This window comes from Mastacembelus armatus, chromosome 6 (genome assembly GCF_900324485.2).
Source record: "Mastacembelus armatus chromosome 6, fMasArm1.2, whole genome shotgun sequence".
Taxonomy (NCBI): domain Eukaryota; kingdom Metazoa; phylum Chordata; class Actinopteri; order Synbranchiformes; family Mastacembelidae; genus Mastacembelus; species Mastacembelus armatus.
Window position 1 is genome coordinate 17,035,400 of NC_046638.1, and position 20,769 is coordinate 17,056,168.

Below are 20,769 nucleotides of genomic sequence, written 5' to 3' on the forward strand. Positions count from 1 at the left end.
TCGTGCTGCCAGGATGGAGTTACTTGTTTGTCTGCCACCCACTGTGAAAATAATAACACTAGATGACATGTTGATGTTGACAATTACAGGCTAGACCTGGACAATGGTGAAAACTTTGATGTTAGGAGCTAGTCATTTGTAAGGGTACATAAAGTCCATGTAGAAATGCTAAGGTATATGTCCTGTTCCCTGTGGAGTCATCAAGAAACTGTCTTAACTAGCTTCCTGGTTACAAAAGGAGTATGTATAGCAACCAATCAAATGACAGTCAGCTGTGCATTATGGGAAATATCAGCACAGCTGGATCATGTTTTTGATCATTCTTGTACTGTACGTTCATTGCCTCTGATGTAATGTTTGTTCCATTATATGGAAAGGTTCATCTAATATTTAAATTTTCATGTTTGTAGCAACCTGTTTAATTTCTTAACAACAACCTAGGTGAAAACATAAAGGGGACAGCAGGACTCTATGTATGTTTTTTCCAAAGTAGGCATATCAGGACATCCCATAAAAGACATTTACAATTTAACACATTCCTAAATCAATATAGGCATATAATAGTCCCCAAACCTGCTTTGAAGTCCATAAAAAAGCAGAAAAAGTTAATTTTCTGTTGCATGGTAACAAACTCAGAGTCCTAACCTTCACCCTGCCTGCCTCGTTCTCCCTCCCCTCCCTCATCCTCTCTCCCCTGTGTTCTCCGTCCCAGCATAGGCCTCCCAGGGTTGTGTGTGTGTGTGTGCATGCGCTGGTGGATCAAATGCACTCTGTGAGACAAAGCGTCACGGCAGGATGCTCTACGGCTCTGTCATCTCACTATGGGTCACATACACACATGCTCACACACCGGCTGGGTCTCAGAGGGGGGACAGCATACAGAGACTGCGGTCCCCACACACACTGATCAAAACAATGTATTTGTCAGAAAGAGAACTCTTTCATGGGACACACACACATGCACACAGAGGCGTTGGAGGCCTCTCTCCATGCCCTTGTTCCGGACAGCCCAATTATCTCTCTGCACCTCACAGTTTTCCCTTCAGTTCTCTCCCTCTCTCCATTTTTCTCTTTCTCTCTCTCCAGTTTAGTCTTTCCTGGCAGCTAGCATTGGTGCACTTGGTAATTGTGGTTATTGTAATTTGAACTTGACTACCTACAGTAACTTTGTTGCACACACAGTAGGTATCAGTCTAGTGAGGATGTCATTGCCTAAGATCATGGTCTGTTGGTAATGGATATGGGTAATCATGGACTATGCACTGTACATATCAAGGTAGCTGTTGTTTGACCACTCTCTCTGATCCTGGTGGCATGGGAGAGTGCAAGCCAACTTCTGAAGAGAGTATTACCCCTACTGAGGGCAAGAGCTTTAAAGTGCCTTCTACAGAGACCCCCAAGGCACCTACACACACACACACACCCTGAGATCACTGACGCGTAGGCATTTCTTACTTCTTCACCCTAAGTTTCTGTCTGTACCTTTTGTATGTCTTTCAGTTCTGTCTTTTGCTTCTGTTCAGAGACAATAATTTAGTCTTTTGAGGAACTGTGTTGTTAAATATTTGACTTTTACTAAAACAAGAACGAGATAATGAAAACATGAAACATGACAATTGATAAAAACGGTAGTACTATACACCCCCTCACTCTCTCTCCCTCTTTCTCTGTGTCTCACTCCATGTGACTCTCACCTGCTGTTTCAATCTCCTAGTAAATGATAATGAACCTCTATCTGTCTCAGTATGTCTCGGACACACTGGCGCCCCACACGCCCCAGCAGCCTTTGAGGTTTGTGTGTGTGTCTGTGTGTGGGAGGGGGAGGGGCACGGGACCAGGACCATGGAGCATACCATCTCATAAGCCCATGTGGCACCCACCCCACACACACACACACACACACACACACACACACACACACACACACACTCCCCCACAGCTATTGAGACGGGATTAGGGCACCCTTGTGTCGGCCTTTGAGGCAAAGAGAGATAGGAATCTTTGTGTGTGTATTAGTCAGTATGAGTGTCATGGATGTATGATTGAAGACGTTATTAACCCCGCGATCCCCCGCAGCTCTGCAGCTGAAGTTCTGTAAACTATGTACTGTGTGTACATACACTCTTATGTTCTGTAAGTGTGTACATATGTGTATATATGAGATAAGTGACAAAAAAGGGAAAAGGGCAGATTGTGTCCTCCATGATGAACTGTCTGTGTGTATCTCTCAGTCAATATGTGTATGCATGCTTGAATGTGTTTTTGTGCATGTATTTGTGTGTGCAGCTCCACAAGGGGTCACAGATTGGCCCGCAGAAGACACCATCTGATGTCTCCGGGCAGTACAGTCCTATGGCGTGCTTGTGTGTGTGGCTCCATGCTGCGTGTGTGCGTGTGTGTGTGGGCGACTGGGGTATTGGTTCTGTATGGTACAAAGGTGATAAGGACAACAGGCAGGAGACCTGATCGTCAAGGGATGTGTGTGTTTGTTGGTGTGTGTTTATGACGCCCACCTTTCATCTGCCCTTTCACCATGGGTGCTGTGATGTCACTCACACCTTCCCAAAAATAGACACAGAAACACACAAACACCGGTGTACTCCCCAAGTGAGAAAAGCAATGATGGATGAAGAGTAAGGTTTCTGTCTTATGTATATACCCAACACCTGAGCATGATCTTCCCTTTAATATTCATTTATATCAGAGCACTTGAGCATGTATAATATTATGCAATGATATTGTGTAATGTTTTAAAAATAGAAATAATTTATACATCTCAGCAGCTTGGACAGATTTATGAGTGAAGGCCTTCCAGCACTTGGGCAGCATGTCAATTTCACTGTTGAATCAGAGGATTGAATTATGAGGGTTGTGTCCACGTCTTATATAAAGTTTGACAGTCTGATATAAAACAGTAAAGGGTAGTTCGATTGAGGAAAAATAATTGTAAAAGAGACATTCACGGTTGATAAAAGAAGGGGAAGTGTGTGGAGGAAAGTAACAAGGGGTAAGGGGTTTGAGTTGGAGCCCGCACAAATTAATCAGCAAGTGATGGACCGAGAGAGACGATAAGGGGACATGGAGGGAGGAATGGGCAAAGTGAGGGATGGATGAGTGACTGCAGTGGGGGAGGGAGATAACGAGGACAGAGGGAGGGAAGGAGAGATGGGTAGGAAGGGTAGATCATCCACAGCCCCGGTGGGGAGGACAGGCAATTACCAGTTGGGGCAGACATTGCACTGGCGTTGGTGTGTGTGAGTGTTGGGGACTGTACAAGGGAAAGTGAAAAATGAAAGGAGAACATGCAGCAGGGGAGAGGAGGAAACAACACAACCTACAGTGGGTACGGAAAGTATTCAGACCCCTTTAAATTTTTCACTCCTTGTGTCATTGCAGCCATTTGCCAAAATCAAAAAAGTTCCTTTTATTTCTCATTAATGTACACTCAGCACCCCATCTTGACAGAAAAAAACAGAAATGTAGAAATTTTTGCAAATTTATTAAAAAAGAAAAACTGAAATATCACATGGTCATAAGTATTCAGACCCTTTGCAGTGACACTCATATTTAACTCACATGCTGTCCATTTCTTCTGATCCTCCTTGAGATGGTTCTGCTCCTTCATTGGAGTCCAGCTGTGTTTAATTAAACTGATTGGACTTGATTAGGAAAGGCACACACCTGTCTATATAAGACCTTACAGCTCACAGTGCATGTCAGAGCAAATGAGAATCATGAGGTCGAAGGAACTGCCCAAGGAGCTCAGAGACAGAATTGTGGCAAGGCACAGATCTGGCCAAGGTTACAAAAGAATTTCTGCAGCACTCAAGGTTCCTAAGAGCACAGTGGCCTCCATAATCCTCAAATGGAAAAAGTTTGGGACGACCAGAACTCTTCCTAGACCTGGCCGTCCAGCCAAACTGAGCAATCGTGGGAGAAGAGCCTTGGTGAGAGAGGTAAAGAAGAACCCAAAGATCACTGTGGCTGAGCTCCAGAGATGCAGTAGGGAGATGGGAGAAAGTTCCACAAAGTCAACTATCACTGCAGCCCTCCACCAGTCGGGGCTTTATGGCAGAGTGGCCTGACGGAAGCCTCTCCTCAGTGCAAGACACATGAAAGCCTGCATAGAGTTTGCCAAAAAACACATGAAGGACTCCCAGACTATGAGAAATAAGATTCTCTGGTCTGATGAGACCAAGATTGAACCTTTTGGCGTTAATTCTAAGCGGTATGTGTGGAGAAAACCAGGCACTGCTCATCACCTGCCCAATACAATCCCTAAAGTGATACATGGTGGTGGGAGCATCATGTTGTGGGGGTGTTTTTCAGCTGCAGGGACAGGACGACTGGTTGCAATTGAAGGAAAGATGAATGCGGCCAAGTACAGAGATATCCTGGAAGAAAACCTCTTCCAGAGTGCTCAGGACCTCAGACTGGGCTGAAGGTTCACCTTTCAACAGGACAATGACCCTAAGCACACAGCTAAAATAACAAAGGAGTGGCTTCGGAACAACTCTGTGACCGTTCTTGACTGGCCCAGCCAGAGCCCTGACCTAAACCCAATTGAGCATCTCTGGAGAGACCTGAAAATGGCTGTCCACCAACGTTCACCATCCAACCTGACAGAACTGGAGAGGATCTGCAAGGAAGAATGGCAGAGGATCCCCAAATCCAGGTGTGAAAAACGTGTTGCATCATTCCCAAGAAGACTCATGGCTGTACTAGCTCAAAGGGTGCTTCTACTCAATACTGAGCACAGGGTCTGAATACTTATGACCATGTGATATTTCAGTTTTTCTCTTTTAATAAATTTGCAAAAATTTCTACATTTCTGTTTTTTTCTGTCAAGATGGGGTGCTGAGTGTACATTAATGAGAAATAAAATGAACTTTTTTGATTTTGGCAAATGGCTGCAATGACACAAAGAGTGAAAAATTTAAAGGGGTCTGAATACTTTCCGTACCCACTGTACATCACATTGTCTGCCTTAACAACCTAACTGATCTGGAGCTGTACCTTAAATATCAAATTAACTGAACTTAATTACTAGCTTACTTATGGAGTATGATGGCTTCACTTGTTTCCTTTGCAGTTCAACTTTGAAAAGGTTTTTAGACACTAAAAGAATAATTAAGGTATGATTTTAATAAAGCATACTGATCATTCTGGCCAAGCTCATATAATGAACCAATAACACGGGTCTTAACTAACTAATCCAGTTAGGTCCTTGTGTGCTTTAATACAACAAATCATCAATCTGCTCATGTTTCCAGTGTAGGGAGCCATGTGGAAATCACTGTCCTCTGATTTCAGACTGAACACTAAGGAACGTTTGTATTGATAGTTTTGTCAGTGCCATATTGTTTACAAGTGCATTTCTTACAATCTCTGTCTGACTGTTCCTCGGCTTATCATATGTCATATGACATTGCCTGACAGTGTCATTTTTGGTGTGTGTGCTGTATGTGCATAAGACATTTGTTGAGTGTTGTATTAATATTCTAAAACAATGTCATATGGTCCTGTTGACCTGTTGCTTAATCCAGCCTACACATGCGTGTCTGTCTCCTATTTGCAGAGGAGGGCATCAATCACGAGTGCAAGCTGTGTAACCAGATGTTTGATTCACCTGCCAAGCTGCTTTGCCACCTGATAGAGCACAGTTTCGAAGGTATGGGAGGTACCTTCAAGTGTCCCGTCTGCTTCACAGGTGAGAAACACACAAATATTCGCTTTCAAGGACAATAGCACAGATAATTCCTGCTCACTTGTGTCTTAAAAATGCTCACACACCATGGGGATACATACACAGAAGCATAATTCTGTAAATGTGCTCTTTTTATCTCCATTTTAAAAAATATACCTACAATAAAATATAGAATCTGTCATATGATATATAGACATTCGTTTATGGTAATTATGGTTTTTGTGCTTTGTGTTTTATATGCTCTGTAGTCTTTATTCGTAGATAAATAAAAAGCCAACAGTGTTATAGCCATACCAGCCAGGATTATACTTTCTATAATAAAACCACAGACTGAAGCAAAATTGTATATGGGTCCGCCACACATTCTCTTTGCACCAAACTGGTCACATCCTATCACAAATTGTGTGTTTATTTTGGTGAAAATGCAAGATGGGGATAATATTGCTGCTGGAAGCAAGGTTTGAACCTAAATCTTCCCTGGCATCGACTGCAGTACCTGTTGTGACTCAGAAATGGCTCTCTCTGGGTTACCTACATCATGATAAATTGAGTAAATGTGCTGTAATGGCTGTAAAGTTTTAGCTTTGAGGTAAACAGTAAGATCACATTAGGAATATTCATTGTTTTAACATTACTAACTGTGGGAGTAATTTTCCAGTAGGGTGCCACTGCTAAAAAAGTGCAGACAAGATTTTGTGTGCAGAAGTTCATGCAATAATACCACTAAGAAGGCCAAATATGAAGTATCTTATATCTGTGAAATCCACTGGAGGGCCAAGTGAAATGCTTGATGGCCAAATTAGGCCTGCAGTGTTCAGAGCTTCATCCTACACCAACAGTGTTTTACCAGTCTGCACCTTCATTCTCTCTCCCTCTCTCTCATCTCTCGATTCCCCACACACACACTCTCTCTCTGCCCTCTCTCTCTCTGTCACTCCATCACCTTCTCTCTCCCTCCCTCAGTTGTTGAGTTTGTCTTGGTTGTGTGCTTTCCCCCCCAGGTACACTGCAGCGCTTTAAACTTTAACTCTATTCCTTGGTGGCTTATGAATTAGTAAGATGGGCACAACTCCTATGGGGAGGCTTAATAATTCAACACATATACACTCAGTGAAAACCAAAAGTTTACTGAAACAAAGGGGAGAGAAAGAAAGAAAGAAGTCTATGCAACAACACTATAGTAGAAGTTAAAAAAGAAGAGATAATTTATTGATAAATATCACAAGGTCTTCTGAGGATAGCTCTTCCTGTTTTCTCTCTATCTCCCTATTGCTCCCATCTGTCTTTTCTTTCTATCCCATATTCTCCTTTTGTCTGTCCACACAAGCACACAAAGTGAATGGAGGTTATTTGTACTGAAACCTCATTTGCCATTTGGTTCATAGCCTGTACAGTCTAGCCACTGTTTTGCAGTGTTCACTTTAACTGCAGTTGTAAACAGGCCAGTACATCAGAGGCACCTGAAGCCATCATTTCATCATTTACAGATTGGATTTGCAATTTTTCAAGTGAGTCTTTAAAAAACAACTTTCTTAATCATTCTGCCTGTTCATACTAGTGATATGTCCATCCTTCTCCCAGTGTTTGTGCAGGCCAACAAGCTTCAGCAGCACATTTTTGCTGTCCATGGCCAAGAAGACAAGATCTACGACTGTTCCCAGTGTCCGCAGAAGTTCTTCTTTCAGACAGAACTACAGGTAGATCACCTTATTGCTACCTCTGACTGTTTTCTGTCTGTGTGTATTGATCTTGTCTGGCATTAATTGTGAAACTTTTGTGTGCATGTATATCTTCCTCTCTTTCTTCTTTCAAAGCATCATGCCGTAACTTTCTGCAGTGCTTTCTTTCATCCCTCATGCCTCCCTCTTTACTGACTCTCTCTCTTTACCATTCATCTCTGTATTTGTCCATCCACCCTTTTTATATTCCCCTGTCCTCTCTCTCCATCTCTCCTCATGAGGTCTGAGCAGGGTTCTGGCAAGCTTCATGTCATTAGGGTCCAGACACATTTGTGTGTGTGCATATGAATGAGAACAGAGGATATAAGTCACCCAAGAGTAGGTCCTGGGCCAGCTGTGGCCAGGTCTGTGATGATGTAAACCTTTCTGTTCTCTTCCATATCTTCTTCTCCATATCTCTTGTACCCCTTTGGTACCAGACTAGTGACCATCAGCGGAGGTGAAATCTTTAGCTCCCTTCACGCTGCTGACTGCTGTGAATAGAGGTATATGTTAAATATGGCATAGTTTTTGTGGAAGACTGCAAGAAAGCCTGCAGTGTGTTTGAATTAACTGAGATACCACGGCATATGATTAATTTTGATATGTTAAAATATAGACATGGTATGTAATATATTGCTTCCAGTACATTGCTCTGTTTTGAAGACAAGTTATTGACAAGGACAAGGACAGGTGCAACTCTACAAGCCGCTGACAGATGACAAACTGATGAGCGTCTCATTAGCAGAGTGTTGAGACAGTCATGATTTAAAATCATTATAATCTCTCTTTCTACTCGCCCATTTCATACTTATTGTTGTCTTTGGCTGTTTCTCTTCTGCATCTGTCTGTATTTTGTCTGCTGCACCTTTCATCATGACCTTGCAGTCTAAATCTCAGTCACCTCAGAAAGATGTCTAGAATGCAGCTAATAAGAGAGTGCAGGAGGTGTTCATTTCATAATAAGTGCTGTATTCAACTCGTACACAATTTAGAGTGGTTGGTGTACAGGCAGATGTATACACACACACAAAATTGGAAAAAGAGCGAACTGTAAATAAAACAAGTTGCATAAGCAATTATTTGATTCCAGGGATTGCTCCAGCCACCACGCACAAACAGATGTATAAACACACACACACACACACACACACACACAAAGTGGCAGTGATGTAGGGCTGGAAGTAGTAGGCATATGGCTGGCCAGTCCATTTAACAGCAGGGTGACTGCTGGACCCTGTCGGTTAATGTCCACACACTCACACCTCGCACACTCATACTCACCTCCAAAATGCTCTACTTACACACACTATTTGATACCTCCACACACACACACACACACACACACACACACACACACACACACACACTTCTCTTCCATATCCCGAACTTCTCTCCTGTCCTCTGACCATGTCACATCATCACAAACACAACGCTGTTTGTGGAAGTGAAATAATAATCAGTTGTCTGCATCATTGTTGTTTGGTTTGAATCCAAAAGACTCAAACTGTCTCAACAGCAGAAAGCTACATCTACTCATCTGGGTTTGGTCAGTTCAGATGAGTGTAATTCTGTTGTTTTCATTCCAGCTACATGTAAGTTGAAGTCAGTTCAGCTTTTTTTCTCCCGCAGCTCCTTGTACTTCTTCCTCCTTGGCTGCTACACTGTGGCTATATCCATCTTGTTACTCTTTGGTCCCGGCCCAAGTGTGTGTGTGTGTGTGTGTGTGTGTGTGTGTGTGTCTGAAAACTTGCAGCCCAGGCTCAACCTGCCACAGCTCCACTGCCCCTTGGGAGAGCTCTCTAAGTGGGCTAGACAGAAAGGCTGACTGGGGGAGATGGAGAGCTACAACCATGGAGGTTAATGCCACTAGTAGCTGTTACAGCACGTGTGCGTGTATGTGTGTGCACGCTTCTGCCACAGAAAGTGGATTGGAGTAATTTGTGCGTGTGTGTGTGTGTTTTAATGAGCTGCGGATGGATGAAGAAAGCTGGTTGGCCAGCTAGAAAAGGCTTTGGCCTCTTTCAACCTCTCTGAGGGACCGTATGATGTCCAGTTCACTCTCTCTTTCGCTCTCCCTCTCACACTCACACACACATACACACACACTCTCCCAAGGGTCATTGCAGCATGGACACACCACTGCATCATCCTCTCTTCCTAATAATTGCAGTTCCTCAGTCCATCTTTCCATCTCCATCTCCTCCTCTGCATACAAAGTCTTTCACTTTCCTTCCACCATTCTCTCAGACTCACTTTCACATATTTCTATCCATCTCTTACACATTCATACCACAAATTTTCCTCTTCCTGTCTCCACTCACTCTGTCTTCCTCCCTCTCTCTGACTCCCCCCGCCTGTCCCAGAAGAACCAGCCCCTATGCATATTTTAGCCCCTCTCCTCTCTTCCTCTCTTCTGTGCCTCTCCCCAGTGCCCCATAAATAGTGCAGACGTAAGCTGGTAAATAAGAGATGTTTTGGTGTGTGTGTGTGTGTGTGTGTGTGTGTGTGTGTGTGTGTGTGTGTGTGTGTGTGTGTGTGTGTGTGTGTGTGTGTGTGTGTGTAAATAAGAAATGCTGTGGCCCTGATCAGTGAGGTCCTTCTGGATGTCTCTCTCTCTTTTACTCCCAGACTTCACATATGACTTTCTCATTCTCTGTGTTTCTCACTGTCAGTTAGTATGGCTGTAGAAACTGCTTTTGTATCAATGTCATTAAAATGTCAGTTTTTGGACAATGTAGAAACAATTGTTTTCACATTAATTTTGGATTCTAAACATACATCATGCAATATTTTAAGATCTTTGGCTTCTTCTATATTTCCATCCTGTAGAAGTATACCTGGTGTGAAATCGTTATCAAGCTCTACATGTCTATCTCTGCCTTGTAACATTCCCCAATAGACTTCTTAAGTCTCACATCCATTTTGAGCCTCTAGGGGGTGCTATACTGCCGCTTCCATCTCCAGCGCTTTTCCTTTTCCCTGCCTCTATTCACCACTCTTACACTCCTTCCCAATCTTCCCTTTTTCTGTCTTTACATCTCTTGTGCTACACAATTTTCTTTAGCAGTAGTAAATATTTAAGCAGTGCTAGATTAGGCAGATTGCTGGTCAGATGAATAAATGGATGGATGTGTGGAGAGACGGGGAGCATCCTTTCTTTCTTTGTATGTTGATTCCCTCTACTGGATTTTCCCTTTTTCCCTCTGTCCCAGCAGTGTTCAATATTTGAGAGCTGAGCTCACACACACAATCACAAAGACGAGCATGATCTGTTCCCTTGTAGACGCAGTTAAAAGAACATGCAGTGTTAGACAACGATGGATGGATGAATGAATGACAGGATGACAAGATGAACTAAAAGATTGAGAAATGAACTGCAATACACAGAGAAATGGAGAAATAAACAGCCTACAAGAAAGAAAGATCTAATTTAAAACTGAAATTCATCCTAACACCAGTGTTGCTATTTCAGCAGCACATTATTAATTTGTAAGTAGCCAACATGGGGTACCGCAGGGTAAAGGTATCGACCAACCTCAGCAGCAGTTACTGCTGTCTATACCTGTAAAATGAAAGAAATATTTAATATAAAATAAATAAATATGTATTTATTTATATGTGCCCTTAAAGCAAAGAAACAGACAAATAACTTCGCTATCTCGGGCCGTTAATTCAGAGCAAATAATAGGTTGGCAGGCTGCTCAATGGCTGTGGTTGGGATCAGGACAGAGTGTGTGTGTGAAATGAGCTGTGTTTAGTAGTCTGTCTGTGAATAATGTTGTCTTTGTCTGAATCTAAGAGCCTCACTGTCTCCCTCTAACTGAATTATGGAAAGGTGTGGATGTGGCTGAACTAGCAATAGGTTTTATCTATGTGTGTGTTAGTGTGTGTGTTTGCTATTGTCTGGGTGTTGCTGTCAGTTGTGAGTGTTGTGTCAAGTTGTAGTGTGTACTCTCTGATCCATGTATCCCTTGGCTCAGTGTGTGTTTCTGTGTGTGTTTGTGAGTGTGTGTATGAATTTGATCTGTATATCCCTGTGGCGTTCCAGGGGAGCGTACTCAGCTGCCCCACAGCTCTCTGGGAGAGTCTGTGTTATTAGAATGGGGACCTGGGACTCACACACTCACACAGACACACACACATCACACACACACACACACTCTTACCTCCCTGAATCCCTAGACTTGGAGGTATTTGCAGGAGTGGAAAGAAAGACAGAAACAAAAAGAGATTCAAAACAAAAAATGAGGTAGAGAGACATGGAGACTGAGAAACTGCAACTCAGCTGGCCCTACCTGACATTACTATCTACTACTATTTCTTCCATTACAAGTATTTATTTTGCATAGCGCTGTATATGAACCTGACTCTGAAGGAATTCAACAAAAAAACTCTGTAAAACAATGATAACCAAAAACGTGTTTAAAGAAAATGAATACTGCCATTGCCTGTAAATACCTAATCTTGACAGGCATTTTTCTTCCTCTGACCACCTAAGAAAAACAAATTGTGTTTGTGGCTGGTGACACTGTAGGAAGTTTCGCAGTCTTCATTGCTGCATGCTGCGAATGCAAAGCACGTCCTGTTCAGGTTGGATTTAAATAGGAGAAAGAAAGTCTCAATATGAGACCAGTTAATCATCTGGAAATATTTTATTTTATGCATGCGTACACCTCTGTGTTTGCATTTCTGCTTTGAGGAACTTACCACTAAGCAAACAGTAAAAAGACCCATACAGAGAAAAAAGAAGAGTCCAAAGGTGTTACTTGTTGTTTTAATGTAAAGAGAAGGAACAAATAGAGGAATGCAGAGAGATAAAGACAAGCAAGATAAAGAGGGGGGAAAGAGATAAACAGAGGTAGAGACAGATACAAAGGCATTACACTATGTGAGCCAGCACCTGGAGGGTTTCTAACAGCTTGGACCATGTTCCTGTCATTGGGTTTGTGTGGTTGTGTGTGTGCACACGCCTGTGTGACAGGTGAACGGAGGCAATGTGTCACAGAACAGGACAGACTCTGCATGGCGTAGTGTTCTATCAGCCCTGCCAAAATACTGTACTCTCTCTCAGACATTGGCAGGGTGCTCACAAACACACCGCATCTTATCACATCAGCAGCTGAAAAACCCAAATCACTCATTCGTTCAACACTTTCTGCTTTTTGCACGCAGTATATCAATAAGCAAGTACCATCCACATACCATGTAGTTTTTTCTAAATGTTAAGAAAATGGCACACTCAAAACAGACCCATCTTTCAAGAGGGCATACGTTTGTGTTGTCCGGTAAACCAAAGATTAAATGCATTTGTTTTAGTATTTTTTGTAGCATTTTAAATCTGAGGTTAGAAGAAAATGTAAGAACATCACATTTTATGTAGAAAATTTTATTGATCTGCTTCTCTGCTGTGTTATTTATCTTGTGACACTTTGAAAGGTCCTTGCCGCCAAGTTAATAAAAACTGTGTTAACAGATCTTGCCTTAATTCAAGGCTGCGCCCACCCCCCAAAAAAATACAAATACTCTTTGTTCATATGCGAGCACATTATTCACTCTTAAAGTACTTTTACTTAACTATTCTTTGTGCTCCTCCGAACTCTCTTAAAAGATTGTTCTTGTATAATATAAAACATGCAGACACTCATCCATCCATCCTTTCCTCTTTCACCCATCCGTCTCTACTTTATGCTCTCTATTTATGCCTTTCTGCCAGTTTAGGGTGCAGTCAAAAAAAAAAAAGGCTCCCTAAGGACTCATGGGGATTGGGCGTGTGCAGTAATATGACAGTGACACGGAAAGCCAGTACGCTCTGCTGAATTTTGAGCTTGTGTGTGTGTTGGATGGATCATGTCTGTGCATTTATTTGTACATCAGTAACCTTTATACTCATTTTTCATTTATGTTTGGCTGTCAGTTTGCATTACACAGTGTGTGAACATGTGGGGTTTATTCTCTGATTCCTTACAAGCCACACATTCATTGTCGCTCCTTTGTTTTTGGATGCTTGTGTATATGTTTGTGTGTCTTGTCACCCATGTCTGCAGGCTGCAGTCCTCATCTGGCACTCAGCTTCACTGTCTACAAAGACCACATTCCTCAACCCTGAGAGTAGTGAGTGTGTGTGTGTGTGTGTGTGTGTGTGTGTGTGTGTGTGTGTGTGTGTGTGTGTGTGTGTGTGTGTGTGTGCGTGTGTGTGTGTGTGTGTGTGTGTGTGTGAGAGAGAGAGAGAGAGATCATTAATTCTTTTTGAACATAACCACACTTTTCCCTGTATTGGTGTGACTCAAATGTGTCATGTGGAGCTCCAGAACGATGGGTCATTTGTGCTGGAGGTGAGGTCACTTCCTATTTTGTGTAACAGCTTCTAGCAGGGAGCCCTCACTTCTGCTGCGAAGCTGGTGTAGATCCATGCGTGTTTGCCTTTAACGTTATGTTTGTGTGCACATGTATGCGTGTGTGCCCTTCATGCTGGGAGTGTATTTTGGGTTGTGTTTACTGGTCCAAACCTGGCTGTTTGAGCCAGTAGCAACAGGAGAGGGGAAGTCCCCGTGGGGGAAAGAAAGGCGGGGTGAGCTCCAAACAGGACATGGTCGGAGGAGGAGAAAAATTGAGGTCATCGTGACTTGGCTGGAAAGAGGGAAAGCTACAGGAAGTTTGGAATAGATCACTCGAAGAGTGTCGTTTACAATCAGAGGAAAGGACAGAGGGATGGCAGGAATGGACGGGGACAAAGGACAGACAACAAGAAATGAAAGAGTGGGAGGGGAGAAGGGAATACGTGTCGGTGGGATGTTAAGGGAAGGGGGTACGTTTATTTTCGATCTGCTCCCAAGGCAGCATCCTGTCCTTTGCGGGAGGGGGCTAAAGACAAGCCAGGGAGCAGAGGAAAAGAGCTAAGACGGCCCATCTGCTACTCCCAGACACACACGCACACAGAGACACAGACGTAGACTCACTGTGTTGGAAGAGTGTCAGCTCTGAGCTATAAATACACTGAACCCAAAGAAGACCACAAGGCGACTAAGGTGATTTTTCATTTGGTGTTAAAAACAGCAGTGGAGATGGGGCACACACACCCACACTCAGACACACAAAGCATTTGGATAGCCTCCAGTTACCCCCACATGCACACACATTTGACACAAATTCACATACTGACAGACACTTGCTAATACATGTTGGTAACACACACACACACACACACACACACACACACACACACAAATACACACCAGGCATTGTGCCAACAGCAGTGCTTCCTCTTCCTGTGTCTGTCAGAGACTTGGCACCTACATTTCAAGGTGTAGTTGTTACATCATTACAGAACAATGTGTTTGTGATTTTGTGTTCAAGAAACTGAGAGAAGTTATTTTTTCTTTCCACTGTCTTGGCCTCAAATGAGGTCACCGCCCTACTTGTCAGTGGCAAAGTCTAATTGTTCTCATTTTCACATTACGCTGATCTGATGTTTACAGACAAGTGTTTCCGCACTTCAGCTCACACCAGATGGCACATGGAAGCAGACACTTACAGTGTATGTTTCTGCTGTACACATGAAGGTAACCAGGCATAACGCTGATCTTATACTGTACATACACATACATACTTACAGCGATGCTCCTCCACCCCTCTAAAACCCAACTGTCAGCATCATCACCACAACACACATGCATACAGTACGTACACATTTGGTTTGTAATTCAGTAGATAGTAGAGGAGTTGGACAGGGCAGATAAGATTTTCACTTATCACTATCTCCCATTACCCATGAGATTTGTGTGTGTGTGTGTGTGTGTGTGTGTGTGTCTTTGCATTTTTCTTGGCATTGTGTGTCTGTGCATGCATGTGCTCTTAGCAGAGAGTGCAAGTCTGTGAATGTATTCCTGTGTGTGTGCCTGGCAGAGTTGTGCGTGGGTAATGCGACAGGGCCATATTTCCCCAGAGCTCAGGGCTCTGCAGGCTTTAGCCTCGCTCTCTCTAAGCAGTTTAGGAAAAACAATGACAGGCCTCTGTATTGACTGGTCTGCTCTGGCCAGGTCTGGAAGACGGGCTGTTCTCACTAGAGTGCACACACCCTCTGCTACAAAATGAACAGTGAGAACATGGTAGAATTAAGTCCAAGCCTGGGTTCTTGTTGGTACACATTTAATTTAAACGATTCACGAAGTGGGTTTCACAAAATATCATGAGCCATATTGACCGTCCTGAGCTGGAAGATACCGAAAAGCACATTTCCTAGTTGAATACTTAGACCATAGAAGAGTAGAATACACAGCTCAAACGATGTGTTATATCCACTGTTTTATATTTAGATCTTTATCATATTTTGGTTGCCTTCCTGCTGCTGTTTGCTCTTAATGCAAATTCTTGGCTACTTGCTTCATTGATTTTACATTAAAAGACTTCCAGCTGTTTAGGGAATGCAGTTCCTTCACTTTTCTGCAGGGCTTTTATTGTGAAACATCTGCAGGTGCAGAGTTTCATTAACAGCAGCGTTATTACTGTCCTAATCACTGGCCTAATAGCATATATAAAAACAATCTTCTTCCTTCATCTCCTCTTTCTGTCCCCATTTTTTTTTCTTTGTAGAATATATCAATTACTCTGCTGTAGAGCAGATGTCACACTGACACACACACACACTTCTGATCGATTGCAATGCTGCATAATCAATACCAAGCTCCCAACAGCAACGTAAATGAAGAGTAGCAACCGGGAGGTAGGGGTGGGTGGGTGGGTGTGTGTGTGTGTGTGTGTGTGTGTGTGTGTGTGTGTGTGTGTGTGTGTGTGTGTGTGTGTGTCATATGATGTGGGTAGTGTGGCTGGCTGTCATCCACCCATCCACTATATCCCTCTCTCCTCTTTATCCTTCTCCCTCCCTCACCCTATTTCTCCTCCCCTCTCCTCTGGGCTATTTCCAGCGGTCTGCGGCAGAGCTGTGAGCTCCTCCTGGGAGTGACCGTGGCCTCCCTCCCTCTAGCCATCCTTCTCTCTTCCTCTGTCCTTCCTTTCCATTCCTCACTGAGTCTACAAATCAATACACCAGCAGTAAGACCCAAAGAACCTCCGGGAAGACACACACAGATTCACCCTCTCTCCTCGTCTTCACCTCTCTAGTTTCTTTCCTCTCTACCTCCGTTTTCCCTGTTTGCAAGCCTTTTTTTCTTCCTAATGTGTTACATGTGACTTCAGAGGTCATATATGAGGCAAATGTGTAAGGATGAAAGGCAGACATATCTTGTAAGGAGCAGGCCAGATGCACCTTACAGAATATTCCTCCTCTCTGCTGCTGAGCACGGTCATGTAAAGGTGAATGAGCCTGACCTCTTGTGGCAGTGAGAGAAAATGCAGCCAGTTAGCTTGGCGATGAAGCGAAGAGGCTGAGGGTGAGAGAACGCGATCGACTGAGAGGCAGCAGACAGACAGAGAGAGAGAGAGAGAGAGAGAGAGAGAGGGTTTTCTATCATAACGGGGTCAGTGGCTCCCAATGAGATCTGCTTCCTCACTAGAGAGACCTCCACACAAACACACACATACAGAAACAGACACTTATTTTTCACTGTCCCGTTCGTCATTTCATCACTTGCTCACTCATTTCCCTGAAACGCGTGTTCGTGTGCGAATGAATGTGTGTTTGTGTGTAGGGCATTAATAGCCTTCCCTTTCCCCAGGACAGGCTAGCTTGGCCTCTAAAGCCAAGTGACAGACACTCTCAAACACACTTGCAACATACACACACACACACACTGCTTCTCCAGCTCTCACATGCACACACACACACACATACCACAGGGCTCAATGAAACATGCACAGCAAGATAAGGACCACAGAATGACAAACAAGTATTTATCAACCCCAAACCACGTATAATCCTTCACATTTGTGTCCCCATGCACCAGCCTCTGTTCGGTTCTGCCCCCATCCCCTCCTTTTTTTTCTTTTTTTGTTCTTTTTTCTTGCCATCGTCAAGTCTATCTGTGAGAGAGAGCGATTAATCTGAGAAAGCTGGTTTTAGTGGTGGTGAAGGGTGGTGGAGGTGGTGGTGTGTGTGTGTGTGTGTGTGTGTGGAGACAGGGGGTGGGTGGGTGTGTGGGGGGGCGTTGATTAGGAAGGTCTCCCTGGGAATAGTGTGTGTGTTGTGTGTGTCTGTAAGTGAGAGTGTGTATGTGTGAAGACGCGCGGATGATAGGGAAAGATTTCAGAGGGAATTTGTGTGTGCGTGCGTGTGCGTGTGTGTGTGTGTGAGAGAGAGAGAGAGAGAGAGAGAGAGGCAGGGAACATTTCACAGGGAGAAAGCTGAACAGTCTGGGGAAAATGAGAGAGAGAGAGAGAGAGAGAGAGAGGGGGAGTAAAGCATCCTGTTGGAAATTTCTCTGATACACACAAACACACACACACACACACAGACAGTATCTCCCAGCTTTAGATGTGATGCTAGCTAAGTTCCAAACCAGCAAATCCAGATTATCATGAGTTCAGTTCCCACGTTGCAGCTGATATGGAGGAGCCACAGAGGACTGACTGTGAAGGTGTGTGTATGTGTGTGTGTGTGTGTGTGTGTATGTATGCGTGCATGTTTTGCATGCACAGTTCTACACATTGCTGTGTATGTTCAGGCCCATTAACATGTATTTATTCGTGTGTATTTTTCTTTCAGAAAGACAATTGTATTATTAGGTGTAGGCTTGTGCAATGCAGATCCATCTATCAGCTTCAGTTCCTCCACCAATGTGTCACTGCATAATCCATAACCACAAAAACACCTGCTGTTTTTTCCATTGTCATTATGTATTGATATGTAGTGCACACTGGTATCTTTAGAGGGATGTGAGGGTAGTGAGGGTAGATGTGAAGATCTTTAATGATCTTTTTCTGACCAATACCAAGTTCTACTTCATTTAATAATTTATTAGTCTTGTTATATCAAAGTGGACAAAAAGTCATGGTCTCACATGTGCTGTTCTTATTGCAACCTCCTGTTTTTTCTCACTTTTCTCAATCACTCTTGTCCATCTTTGGTATGAGCAACAATACAACCTTTGTACTGTACCTGTGAGTTTCTGTTTTATTCTGCCTGCACAGTGCAGTAGAGTTGTCTCATTTTCTTGTCATGTTTTGTCTTCTTCCTTTCTATTTTCTGTTCTCTCCTCTTGCTCTTTCTCTTCTTTCCTGAGAGCATGTATAAAGCGAGGAGGCCTTGCTGTCTCTACTGTGGGAGGCAGTTGTGTTTCTGTTCTCTTCTGTTCTATTATTGGGTGGGGGGGCAAGTGGAAAGCACTATGCTCACGTAGCCCATTATTTCTCTCATCATGTGTTCTCACTTTTTCTCTCTGTCTCTCCCTCTCCCACTCCCCCTCCAGAACCACACACTGAGTCAGCACGCGCAGTGAGACCGAGGCCCGGCAGGATCTCTCGGCTCAGCCGGGGCCCCCGACCCGGAGCCTGCAGGGGATCCCCATCTCCACATCACAGCCAATCAAAGTGTCATTTGCTACTCCCATGTAAAACTCTAACGATCGCGCCACTGGGCGCGGCTATTAGGAGCAGCGGGAGAAGGGAATATTAATGGGATATGCTATTAAATAAAGAAAGGAAAAAGTTGGTGATAGAAACGGTAAGAGCTAGTTGAAGGAAAGAGAAGAATGAAAAAAGGTATTGTATGTGCAGTATTTTTTATTGTCCCTGCCAACCTCCACCCCAAACCCAGCACCAGCTTCTTTCTCTTGCCCTTCTCCTTTCCTCTCCTCCCACCTATCACTCTCCAGGTCATGCATTTTATTTTATTTTTTAACAAATAGGAAAAAAAGCAAGAAAACACCCTTTATTTTGGGTTTTTTAATAGATTGTAGGAAAAGCTTCACTTTCTCGTCCCCTCAGTTGCTCTTGTATTCAACTTCATAGGTGCCAATTTCTTTGATTTTTCTTTCTGCCATTTGCGCTTATTTTGTTTTCGTTTTTTGTACCTCTCATTTCTCGCCGTACGTAGGTACTTGTGCTGTGTTGTGATCGTTTGTTTGCCAGTCGTAATATTCCTGAGTTTTTTCCCCCAGACTCTCCTTTTTATGATTATTGTTATATTTTTTTTCTTTTTGTAATTACTATGAAAAAAAGACACCGAACAAAATAAAGTTCAAAAAACATACAGATGTTTCTTTTTTGCATTGGGGTTTCCAGTCTCTATGGGACCTATAATGGTTATTGTAAAAATGAATATCATCAATTGCAGTGCGTCTGGTCAATGACTGCTTTTTAAATGTGAATTAACCAGATTGCAATAATCTAGTACAGACAAAAAAGATAAAACAAATAAAAGACAAATAAATAAGTTCTGTGTGATGTGCATTTATTCTAAGGAAATACATTTAAAGAGCTTGCATGCAAAAGTCATCAGTTGGTTTTATTTAACTTTGAGACTTTTCCAGGTCAGATGAGAGAGAATGTGATGGTCAAACTCAGCTGAGCACCAGTCAGCTCACTTCAGATTTTAAAGGGAAAATTAATTACAGGTAATATAGGACAAAGACAATTGAAGGAATTGTGCATAATGTATTAAAAAGTTGCATAAAAAGATTTTCTAACTCCATAACTTCACACCAGGGATCTGCATTCCTCCATAATATGACAGGAGGTGAGAATACCATATTTCTGCTATGTGTTAATCTTCTGGCTTTTCTGTCATCGTTATTAAAATATGTCTTCAGATCTCGGAAACATACAATTTCCGACTAAACTGCCAACGAATAGGACCACCAAAATCAAAGGGAACATGATTGAATGTGTGTGTTCAGGTATGAGTGTATTACCACGTACCAGCACAGCGGAAGTCTTCATGTTAATTTTGTTTAGAGTGAGTGTTTCTGTCACTGCCTTCTACAACGCGCCTTATAATGAGGTAGACTGAGTTTGCCAGCTGTCATCGATCACACTAGATCACAACAGGTTGATTTCAGATTTCTGTAAGTTGCTATAACAGAAATGGAAAAATGGCTTTAGATTTTGGAATACTAAAGGATTTAGCAATGGGAGTAAAGTTAGTGTGTACCAATTCACACATGAAATAATTTTTTAAAAATTCCATCTCTACTGTCACGAAACAGTGTCTACCCTTAGATGCATGGTTTTATTTGTCAAAGTGTGTATCTGTAATTTCACTGAGCAGTCTATTGACATCAATGAAGTCACATCATTTGTCATAATAATAATAATAAAACTAAAAATGTCTTTTACAAGTATAGAAGTACCACATAATACATACATTAGAAGTTGTAAAACATATTACTCAGGCTTAAAGCAATTAAAAGATAAAGAGATTACAAGAACATTTTCAAAATGTGTTAAATT

At 42.8% G+C, this 20,769-nt stretch overlaps 1 protein-coding gene across 2 annotated transcripts in view; it reads left to right on the plus strand.

Moving 5' to 3' along the window:
* The window catches only part of znf423 (zinc finger protein 423), a 136,378-nt gene extending 116,666 nt beyond the window's left edge, over window positions 1-19,712 (plus strand). For both annotated transcript variants that reach the window (XM_026311991.1, XM_026311992.1), the window contains 3 exons: window positions 5,579-5,710; window positions 7,289-7,404; window positions 18,789-19,712. In XM_026311991.1, coding sequence (XP_026167776.1) covers window positions 5,579-5,710; window positions 7,289-7,404; window positions 18,789-18,818 — 278 coding nt within the window. In that variant the 3' untranslated portion in view covers window positions 18,819-19,712. The remainder of the gene's footprint in view (window positions 1-5,578; window positions 5,711-7,288; window positions 7,405-18,788) is intronic.
* Window positions 19,713-20,769: the final 1,057 nt, after the last annotated feature.